The 12,172-nt window shown below is 38.4% G+C and overlaps 1 protein-coding gene across 4 annotated transcripts in view; it reads left to right on the top strand.

Moving 5' to 3' along the window:
- The window catches only part of tmem108 (transmembrane protein 108), a 64,093-nt gene extending 52,435 nt beyond the window's left edge, over window positions 1-11,658 (top strand). For all 4 annotated transcript variants that reach the window (XM_081352541.1, XM_081352542.1, XM_081352540.1 and 1 more), the window contains exons 3-5: window positions 5,782-6,966; window positions 7,194-7,345; window positions 9,884-11,658. In XM_081352541.1, the coding sequence (XP_081208667.1) occupies window positions 5,782-6,966; window positions 7,194-7,345; window positions 9,884-10,000 (1,454 nt within the window). In that variant the 3' untranslated portion in view covers window positions 10,001-11,658. The remainder of the gene's footprint in view (window positions 1-5,781; window positions 6,967-7,193; window positions 7,346-9,883) is intronic.
- Window positions 11,659-12,172: the final 514 nt, after the last annotated feature.

Genomic DNA, 12,172 nt, shown 5'->3' with positions numbered 1-12,172 from the left:
AACAGTACATTTTTTGTTAACCTTTTATCATGTCTTGGAGTATATCGCAATAATACCGTATCGTGAGTTCAGTATCGTGACATGAGGGTATCGTTACACCCCTAGTCTCATCACTAACCACATACGTCCTATAACTTTTGTCGTAATGTTATTTGCCTGATGATAAGAGATGACATAATTATTTTTCAAATATTCACTGTAATTATCTAAATAATTAAATATTATTTCATTTTATTAAATGCAAGGCCGACATAGTTAAAAGAATTCGGGTCTTCTCGGGTCCATTCGGAAAAAGCACATTTATTTTAAATTACCTGAGACCCAAGGCCACTAATAATCAAACCCAACCCGTGTCTTTCGGATCCAAGTGGACCATTGTGTCAGTCAACACTGTTCAGCCTCAGACTGCAGATGCCATCTTGGCTCGTTGTCTCCGGAGGTGAGGTTAGTGTGTAATATTGAATGATGGATGGGAAGATAAGCTGTAAACCCATACAATCTGTCGAGGCCATTTGAGATCTCAGTATCTACAGCTCTAATGTGAGAGACTTGCAGACAGTTCAAGGATCACAGTGTGCAGGATGGTGCTTTCATGTGATTTATTAATGTCTATGTATGACATTAGGAATGTCACAGACTACATAAACATTCCAAAGACGTTTAATTTCAGTTCATTTCCCCCTTTCCGTGACCTTGCTCACATACGCTTGAAGCATGTCAGATGGAAATTATCACCAAGATTGTGGTTCAGGGTCACTGGAGCAATGCATACTAATACCTAACTGGCTTTTGACCCGGCACTTAGGGTTAAACCGCCGCTCACTGGCGCTTAATCATAGTATAAATATCACCAAGGTTTTTAAATTTATTTTTTCATTCAAAACAAAATTTGAAGATTGTTTACAAATATACCATGGGCTGTCAAGCTTGAAATGACAAGAAATTGCCATAAAGTACCATAAAAGAAGTCCACATGAGATTTAAGATGCTGAAGTTTTTACAATTTTGACACATGCTGTACAACATGAATATGCATATATTTTCAGTGAATAATGACTTAAATTATAATCATGTGGTATGCACTCTTTTGTTGCATGAGTAAAAGCAACGTGAACATTTTTCAAAATTTCTTCTGGAGAAACAACATGACAGAATGATGACAACATCTTCTTTACTATTTTTTAAGAAAGTTCCAAAATATAAAAGACCTGAAACAAAAACTGTGATAAACTTCTGTGTCAGAAAATGTCTCCAGCACCCATCCATCTGTGAACGTTATATTTTAAATCAGCAGATGGCAGCGCGTGTAATTTTGTAATGAAAGTAATTTTTTAGCAGAGAAACAGAGGAAGCAATTATTGCAAGGTTAATCATTCCATGTGCAAGCTCTAGCTTGTCAAACTAATTTATCTACTGAACAATAACAAAGAACCTTTGCATATGCATATGCCTTTTCCATTATATTCCAAGTTTTATTCGGGTTCCCAGCCGTTTTGTGGAGTTCTAGTGTCTTGTCACTCTCTTTTCATTCACACCTCTCCTCTCTTTACAGCACCATTCACTCCGTTACATAATGAATGTTTTTGCTGGACTTTTCATCAATTTGGTTTTCCAATTTGCTTTCATTGCAAACACCTCTCCTGTTTCTGTGTGAAAGAGGAGGTCATACCTTTCTGTCTGCGTTAGACATGTACTCTATCAGCATAGTGCTGCTCCTCTGGCTAATTACACATCTCTGACCATGACATTGCTTGTACACACACACATATGCTGTATGTGACATTGATTAATACACGCACACACACACCCCTTCATTCTGTGAATGGGAACTTCTTTCTAGGCTAGGCTCATTTGACTTGTTAAGGCTAATTTCATTTTATGCATCCTAAATGCACACGAATACATGATTTGATTTGATTTTTAGATCATGAAATAATACAAATTATGTCAAATTATTGGTAGTGATGGAAGTGTCATCAAAAGGACAATTGTATTTTTGTAAAAATTGATAATATAAAATATTTTTAACAATACAAAAATGAAATGGTGTATGATTATTTGAGTCTGAGTTGATATGTAATAATTAATATTTTAAGATGGAAAGTCAGAGACAAGGCTAAAACAATAAAATATTTCTACCATTCAAAATTTGGTGTCAGAACATTTTTTAAAGAAATAAATACTGTTGTTTTAAACTTTCTACTCATCAGAGAATCCTGGGGGAAATGCATCACAGTTTCCATAAAAAAAAATTGGTAATAATAATAAATGTTTTTTGAGAATATTAGTGTCAGGTAGTCAGTTATTTGCTCGTTTAGTTGAATTATAATGGACTTTTAGTTTGCTTCTCATTATTTCCTGTTGTCTTTGTTCATGTTTCCCGCCATTGTTAGTTACTATGGCAATTCATCTGATCATCACACCTGTTAGTCTTTTAGTTTGTTATCAGTTACCCCTTTTCCACCAAGGGAGTGCTGGTGCCGGTTCGGAGCCGGTGCCTACTCGCGAACCAGTTCTTTGTGTTTCGACAGCCAAAGAACCGGTTCTCGGCCAAGAAAATTGGTTCCAAAGCGGCACCAACTCTTTGCTGGACTAGAACCGTTCTTTTACCACGTCATGCTTACGTCGGGGGCTGGGGGCGGGGTTATTGTCGAACTTCTTCTCGAACGTAACCTCCGTCTATAGTAATCCAGACGAGCAGCACAAATGTGTTCTAAACGTCTTCTTCTGACCCCAATATAGGATCGCAAAGCCAGGAGAAACATTTGCAGAAAGACGATGTAGTCCGCCATTGTAATTGTTATGCTTGAAGTTGGCGCAAGCATTTCTAGGAAAGCTAAGACGTAGCCTACGGCAACGTACACAGTGATGTACCGACGTCGTTCGCTGGGCTCTCTAGTCAGTGGAAAAACAAACAGGTTCTGAGAAGGTTCGCAAGTTGAACCAACTTTGAACCAGCACCAGCACCAGTGTATTAAAATAGAAACCAGTTCTTTTGAATTGTTATAATATTTTAAAATATTACTGCATTTTTTCATTAAATAAAGGCAACCTTAGTGAACATAAGAGACTTCTTTCAACAAATACAAAAAAAAAAAAAAAAGAAAAACATTACCACCCTAAAATCTGGTATAGTTTTAATAAAAATCAAGCACTGGGGCATTAGAAGTGCCTGTAGTTGATTTAACACCCACATGCCTCTTATGGTCCAGTGCTCATCTTGCAAAGTATCCAGTGTGTGTTTTCGCCCAGTGCTGTGATTGTATTATGTGCTGTCCTCCTCTGCCTCCCCCTCACTATTACACCGTGAGTCAGACAAGTGTAAGAGTGTGTGTGTGCATAAATGTCACTAGAGAGTGAGTCATTCATTGATGGATGGGAGATAACCTTGGTAATGCCAGTGTTTTTAAAAGAAAAAAATAATGATATTTATCTTGCCTTCTTTATAACTTCCATTCATTCACACGTACAACCACACACATACAGTATGTCACTCGTGGATTAACGTGATTTGTTAAATTGGATATGTTCCTGGATCATCCTTTGTTGTTTCTGGAACAACATCTCAATTAAACAATCATACCCCTAATCTGAGACTCAGACAGACCACCCACAGTCTGTTCACTGATGGTCCTACATGCAGAAAATGCAAAAACAGCCTGAAATAATCAAAATGACTATTGATAAAGTGACAATCTCGCCTTATCACCTTAGTAGTACCAAATCTTTTAAAGATACTCATTACATTTTAATGGACAAACATTCTACACAATTCCGTAATTTTCTGTACATCCTAGTATATATGCTAGTATGCATTTTCCATGTGGCAGTTAGAAACAGTAAAGGTACTTATGCACTATATTCTATGCCATTTTGTAGTATAAAGTGCGAGTAGTGTTCACAATAAAAGTTCCAAAAAGAAAAATACTTCAAATACCTGGATGATGTACTTAATTAACCAAAAAATCTGGTGTGGAAAAGTGTGGAATGTTGGACACTTCATGCATAGTATGCTATTATATATTATCCTGTACTGTATATGCATACTATTCCATATGGCAGAAATAGTAAGCTTAAATCAAGACAAGTCACCTTCATTTATATAGCGCATTTTACAATACAGATTGTTTCAAAACAGTTTTACAGCGATAACAGGAAATTAATGCAACAAAGATTGTTTTGGCTGTACAGCAGATTAGCATGCTAGCACAGACTAGATTAGCATGCTAGAATGATGTCTTTAATGATGTGATCTCGGTGTTTGTTGGCTTCTGATTTTCTCATTTGCTAATCTTTGATATAAAACATCATTCATATCAACAGAACACAATCCAGAGGGAGCTGATCAAAAAACCAAGATAAAAACTCAGTCCAAACTGAGTAATCACTGATTTTTTTTATGCTAACAGACTTGAAAACCATTTTCAAACTTTAAAAAAAAATTAATTATAAATTATAAAACATAACTTGGTAATAGGACAGTGGTGTGTTTACATGGGACCAGGGAGCTCATGATCAGATGATTTCAGTGGCTGTGTGAACCTTCAGATCCACGGCTTGTTAAACGCTCTGGGATGTGTGCAGAGCGGAGCAAGCTTGAGAGCTTGTGCCTGATCTAAACGCGCCACTTTGTTGTGAAATAAGCAGTGATTCATGTTTTATTTACAGGGTGATGTTTTATTAATGCTGCGTTGGATTGGAATGGCTGAATGGGAGATGTAATACCTTTTGATTAAAAAAAAAAAAAAAAAAAAAAGTACATGGCAAATACCTTCGATTCTAATGTACTGTGGTAGTGAACTTTGAAATCAGCATGGTCATGTTGTCATCATAGCCATGTCATTTTCTAGCATGGGCATGCTTGTGTTTGATATGGTAATTATGAGTTAGCATTAGCACTTGAAAGAGAAACTGTCTGTTTATCTCTCTTCTTCACTGCTTGTTCAGCAAGGGCAGCTTATGATTGGTAGGAAACTCCTGATTCACTAAACATTTACACAATCAACTTGCTGTCTTGTTGTTGATCAATGCAACAGGATAATTGTAGAAAAGAAGTTTGTTCCAATGAAGTCAGTTATTTATGATAGTCACTAGTGAAGGGTTTGGGACTGTGTTTGTTTTTGTGTTGCATTCAGCCAATCAGTAGTGTCATGATGTCATTTTCCTTTACATCATGCTTTGGTCGGGTCATTAAGCTTTGTTCTGATTATTGGATAAAATTGAGTCTTAGAAGGGTTCTTTGTGTATAGCATGAAACACATATCTTATAAAGAATGTCACATTTGAAACACCTACAGGTCAGCAATGACGTCAACAATGACGATTGCTTAGTAGCTGGTGTTGAACTGGCTCAGACTCAGATGTCTTCTTGATATTGTTTGTGATGTTGTTCTCTCATCTCTCACTGCCTTCCATCTTCTAAGAGCTGAATCTTGGTTTCTATAGCAACTAAAATAGCATGCAGATGAAACAATGTCCTTACTCTGATCATCAGGTGTCATCTATATGTTTTTAAGTATGGAGTGGTGACATAAAACACCATTTTGAACCATAAAGCAGGGTCCCGCCCATTTGTGGTGATGTCATCAAGACACTTAGTAACCATACCAGCATTCAGACTGTTCAAAACTGTTCCTTGACTCATCTCTGAATGGGCCTGTAAGAACCTCATTGTGGACTAATAATGCTTAAACTAAATGTTTCCTTGGTGCAGTGAGATTTGGTATTTGCATAAAAGATTTTTGTCAAAAATTCCTCTTACGGTCTGTTTTCCTTTCTCAGGTGTCCTACTGATTCTGTTTGTGCCAGTTGGGCTGGTGTTCTCTGCAGAAGAGCTTCACCCCAGCCAAACCCTTCGGGACCCTGTCTCCATGTCAACGAGGACAAGAACCCTCTCCACCCTCTCATCGGGGCCCTTGAGCTGGCAGGAGGGCTCCAGAACTGGGGATCTGCACAACCAGGCACTGGCCTCTCTAGAAGCCATCCGTAGACGCACTACTGTCAACCCATTCCAGACACCGAAGACCACTGTACCTTCTGCCATAGTTCAGACATCAATCGTAGGGGTCCATCCAGTTGATCCCAGGGATCAGGAGCCACCTCATATCCCTATTTCAAAAGCAGAAGCGCCCCAAATGACCTCTGGAAGTATGTTCAATAGAACCCCCAGAACCCAAGAGCAGAACTTTAGCACTAATACCAATAAGCCGAGTACAATCAGTAGAAAGCCAGTGAACCGGTTTGAGCCCTCAGGTTTGGACCATAGGAATCAGAGCAGTGCTATTGCATTGGACAGTGGAAACCAAACCACAAATTCTGGCTCGGGTCATTCTTTTTTCTCAGGGACTCAAAGTGATGTGACCCCTAGTGCCAAGGGCCTTTTGATGGGAGTAGAGGACCCCATTGATCCTATACAACATCAGTCATCACCATTCTATTCACCCTTAAAAACCCACAAAGGGCAGAATGCGGACAAGTCGGCTCCACATCACACCATTACATCGCGCGACGTGTCTTCAACAGAGAATCCCACTCTCACTTTGGAAACACAAACTGACATCCAGTCTCCTTCTCCAGCTCTAGCCCCATCTTCCAACCACATTACCACATCCAATCCCACTTCTTTAGGAGAGAGTAGAAGCTCTATGGAAGTCCAAGGTGGTAGGGATGGAACCACCAACATGACCAATGATTCTCTTGTCTCCCTGACTAATGTCACAGACGTTATCAACAGCACTGGAGCCTCATTGCCTGCAGCGAATGATCCGGACACATCAGAGGCACCCTCCACAGCTAGCGGGAGCTTCATGAACCGGCAGGTCCCAGCCACCACACAAGGCCCATGGGGGTCTGGAAACCAGTCGGGCCCTGCGTTGGATCCTCCTCACAAAGAGTACACCATCTGCCTGGAAAAAATGGACATTGTGTGGTTGGTTCTTGCCATTAGCGTGCCTGTCTCCTCATGCTGTGAGTAACCAATATCACACTTCCTCCAGCTTTGAAAACTTGTGCTTTCTGTCATCATTTTTTGACAGGAACTTTCCCAAAGAAGCAGGATAACATAATATTCCCTTTGTGGCTTGGTATTTTTTGCTTACAACTTTTCTGAAACACATCATACAAAGTGGTCTAAAAGCTAAAATAGAGTTAGATATAGAATTTGAATCTTTTAATTCATGTCTTCTTCTCTTCAGCCGTGCTACTTACCGTATGCTGTATGAGGAAAAAGAAGAAGTCATCTACTCAGGAGAACAACTTGAGCTACTGGAATGATGCCATCACCATGGACTACTTCACCCGCCATGCTGTGGAGCTCCCACGCGAGATACAATCACTAGAGACTGAGGTACTGATTGCCACTGCTTTTTGTGCTTAAAGCTGTGATGTAACGGAAGTAGCAACAGATCTTTTCTTCCGTATTGTGATGTACAAGTGAAAAAAAGAACTTAACTGGCACAAGCAACTGTAGAGAAGTCATTGTTTCAGTGGAAGATCACGTTATGATATTTTAAAGGTGCTCTAAGCGATGTCACGCGTTTTTTAGGCCGAAACATTTTTTGGCACATACAGCAAACATCTCCTCACTATCCGTTAGCTGCCTATCCCCTGAACACACTGTAAAAAAGGCGGTCTCTGTAGACAGAACCCAGGCTCCACAAACGGCAACAAAAACGAACTGGCCCAGCCTGGAGCCTGGGTCGAGCTAGTCTCCGTTTTGTTTGACAATACTTAGAACGTCAACAAGAAGTGACGTCACTCAACATCTGAGCTGTGGTGCTCATGTGGTTGATTTTGGTTCAATTCCTGCTCGCAACATTTCATGATCCTGTCCCCCCCCCCTTTTTTATCCATCATTTGGCTTCTCCACACTACTTCACTACCCTTCATTTCACTATACTATCCTTTTAAAAGTGCAGAGAAGGCCAACAAAAAGTGAAGAATGTTTTTAGCATATGGTTTTTGGCATTTACAGCAATTAACCTTTCATTTAACTTTATGCTTTTATGAACAGAAAATGTTTTGCTGTTAATATAATTTACTCTATGAATAATATACTGTATCTGGCTGATTGGCATGAATGAATAAGGTCTGTCGATTTAACGCGTTCATTTAACTAATTAGTTATGGAACCCAGACCCATGTAGGCCATCTTACATTTCATAGAGTTGATTGGTGATGAACATGATGTAGCCTATAAAATGTGGTTATAATACTTCTTATATTCAAGATATCAGGGCAAAATGCCTCTGTGTGAGTTTTTGTCTCATATTTATATCATATGATATGATATAGTTAAACAATATCACACAAGTCCTGTTTTTGTTCCCAATAGCATGAGTGCAAATGATTTTATACAACAGTTTTCAATTTTGCTAACGAAAAGTGTTTCGTTTTTCAATGATTTTGCGTTTTGAGCAAATCAATCAGGTGAAACAATGATTCAGTGGCCCATTCATAAACCATTTACTTAATTCCTGAATGAATCAGCCGTTTGAACGAATCGAATGAATGAATGGCTCAATTACTTACTTATTTAGACAGTTAACGCCACCTACTGGTAGGTTGGTTGTTAACCAAACTGCTTTGGTCTGTAAATGTGTATATATATATATATGAGACATTTTATGTTGAATCGAATAAAATATAAAATTTTCTATAGCTACTTTTTGTGATGTCTATTTGATGCTTTTCTCATTTAGCACAGTACATACTTTAAATGATAATTTTTTTGCTGGCGTATCATTATGAAATGAACAGTAATCATTGCAATCAAGACAAAGTGTCCTTGAAAAACTCACTTAATGGTAACTGAGAGTGTTTTAACATGATTTCCCATTCATGTTACATATCGCCACCTGGTGTCCAGTGACCAGATTTCTAAATTAAAAACTCACTAGTTTAAAGTTGTTGTTTTTCCCTGAACCTTTTGTCAGATTGTTACCATCCCTTCATTGACATTTTCCATTTCAACCTCTCTATGCTTCTTGTTTTCCACCTTTTCATTCCTGCTTGCTGGCATTTTCTGACAGGAGTGTGATGATGATGGTGATGATGATGATGATGAATCATGTTTTGGATGCCGGTGACCCAGGTGTTCATATCTTCCTTTACCTCTCTTAGAGAACCAACAGAGACATCCACTCCCTTCCTTTATCCTTTGTCCTCAGTATTCCACTATATCAGTGTTTTTTAGTTGACTATTGTATCTTATGCTATTCACAATTTTTCATAATCCCTCAGTTTAGATCAGGGGTGTCCAAACTCAGTCCTGGAGGGCCACTGTCCTGCAGAGTTTAGCTCTAGCCTGCCTCAACACACCTACCTGGAAGTTTCTAGAATGCCCCTAGTAAGACCTTGATTATCTGGTTCAGGTGTGTTTAATTGGGGTTGGAGCTAAACTCTGCAGGACAGTGGCCCTCCAGGAGCAGGATTGGACATCCCTGGTTTAGATAGATAGATAGATAGATAGATTTGAGAATTGTTGGATGGATGTATTCATTTTGATGTCTGAATAAGAATAATATGTATTTGGTCCCAATATGTGTGACCAATATGTGTGACCAAATACGAATGAATGACGAAATACATCGTCTTAGAATCTAGAGCCTCGTAATAAGTTGTCTTTTCCCACAGGTGCAATTTAACCTGCTTCTTCCTTCATTTCCTCCCATTATTTCACACACGCCGTCTCCATGGCAATAGAGCTCAATCACTACACCATAGAAATGCACATTTGTGTCTAAAGAAGCAAAGAACATAGATCCTACGAAGAATACCTGTTCCTTTCACCTTAACTGCATTTAGCTTTGTAGCAGCTGCTCTTAAGTGATTAGCTTTTTAGTTAGCCTGAAAGCAAGTGCTAATGTTGTTCTTTGTGTTTCAGGATCAGGAGACGTGTCTGCCCCCTAATGGTGACTACAGCGACAGCGGCGTGGTTCTGGTTAACCCCTTTTGCCAAGAGACTCTCTTTATCAACAGAGACAAGGCCTCTGATATCTAAACACACTATATTAAAAGGAGACAGAATCCCTGAGGATTTTCCAGTCTCTTTTCTTTGCTTGCATTTTTTAAGAGTATATATAAATAACTATATACATATATGTGGTGAACCTTCAAAGACTGCGGTTTATATATGAAACTGGTTTCAAGGAGCTGAAAGAATATTACAAAAAAGAACAAATGTTATTTACTATGAGGGGGAGCCCTTGCATATTTTTCTGATGTGGATTTTCTACCAATGCTTCATTGTGATAAGGGTTTTTATGTCTTTTTTGAATAAAAACAGTAAGTGTTGTTGCTCATATGTTCCAGTGGCTTTGGTTGTGCAGAGTTCTGAGAAACATGGCGCGTGGTGTAAGGATGCTTGTGTGACGTTACCCAAAATACTTAATATGATTACTTAAAAAAAGCCTGCCGCACTTGAATTCCGTATGTAAGGGGATGCAGGGGTAAAGGGCGTTGATTCTGGAACGTTCTGGGATGGGTCCAGTGGGTACTGCAGCAACCCTCGCTTCCCTCACGGAGGAACTAGAGGTGATTGCCTGTTCGCATTTGATGGATGCCGAATCATGACTTTCTGAGATGTTTGTCCCCAGTTGAGTCACCAGCCAAAAGACAAAACGACAATTGTCCCATTCCTTAGATGTCTGAGATGTTTTCATGAGTGTTTATGTCTTGTTGCATGCATCTGAGGTGTATGTGTGTCTTTAGACTATATGAAACACGATTTTGTTTCTATCGAGATTTCGTTACACCCTAAAATTCACGTCGACAGTTGCACAAGCAAACCATAGAAAAAATGATTAAATGCCAATGAAATGTCTCATATAAAGGCCTTTGTATGGTAATATTACTGTGCACCACATTTCACATCATATCTGTTCATATTGTATGTGTTTGTGTTCAACTTAGCAGGGCTAAGCATTATACTGTATAACTGTAGTGGAAATGCATTTTTTTAATAAACCCATTTGTTTATTTGCTATGTCATGCTCTGATGAAAACGGCACTATATTGCTTCACAGGTTGGCGCTCTATATATATATATATGTATAAACATATATATTGTTAGAAGACACATTTTTCTTAGTGAAGGGTGAATGAGTGTGTTTCTTCTGTCTGTCTATCTCTGTCCCTTGTGTGAACATTGACGAGAATAAATGAGACCAAAATTAATTCCTTATATTTCTCTTTGATTCTCAGTGCTTACTGCTCTATTGTACAGTTTTTTTGTTTTGTTTTTAGATGAATGTCAATGATGTCACTGGATGTAATAGAGTGTAATTGTTAGATATAAAGACATGCAGAGAAACTATTTTATTTTGTACTTTCTTTGAACATGTGTCACTGAGGTTGGTAACATGTTTTAAGACCATATCATCATCTTTTCTCAATACATATCTAATTTTTTTGCTGTGTGCTTAGCAGATTTTTATATATATATATATATATATATTGTTTAAATTTTTTTTTTGTTGTTGTTTCCATCCTTTTTGTGTGCTGGCATGAGTTTTAAATATGTAAGCAGAGGTAGCGATAACTGCTCAGCTGACAAGAAAAAACTGCTCTCACATATTATGAATCATGTCTAATCTTTTGTAGCACATGAACTGTACTTTTTACTGCTAAGCGATACAAATAAAAAGGCTTTTAAAGCTGCTTCAGTTTGTTGCTGATTCTTATCTATATTGGGGTTTTGTATCAGTTAAAAGTGTCAATATTTAAAGCAAAATGGAGCACAATGCCAATGTTTTCCCCCTGATTTAAATGGGTTACATGGTTTCTGGAATTTTCCCTGTTCACACTATATGCTGAATGGAGCTTTTCTATTCACAAGCTGTTCAGTGTGTCACAACTGGGACGTTCACTGGATCACCTATTCATTCACGGTCTCTCAAAAGGCGACAGATGTTTGTAGCCCTTTTATAAACCCTCTCGATCACATTCTAGTATGCAGTTAGGTGTTATAGTCTTTGTTTTGCAAATTCTGGATTGAGTTATTTGAGAAATTTACCTATAAAGAAAAATAGGCCTATATGCAGCTTTATGCTGTCTGTGTGTTCCATCTAAAAAAAAAAAAAAAAAGATTCCAGTTCAAGAGGGATGCTTAAAGGCACAATATGTAAGACTTTTGCATTAAAATATCCTAAAGTTTCTGCATCAGAAAAGCTGC

This window comes from Scardinius erythrophthalmus (assembly GCF_964197995.2).
Source record: "Scardinius erythrophthalmus genome assembly, chromosome: 22".
Classification (NCBI taxonomy): Eukaryota; Metazoa; Chordata; class Actinopteri; order Cypriniformes; family Leuciscidae; genus Scardinius; species Scardinius erythrophthalmus.
Note: the sequence above shows the minus strand (reverse complement) of the source record. Positions and strands in the feature narration are given on the sequence as shown.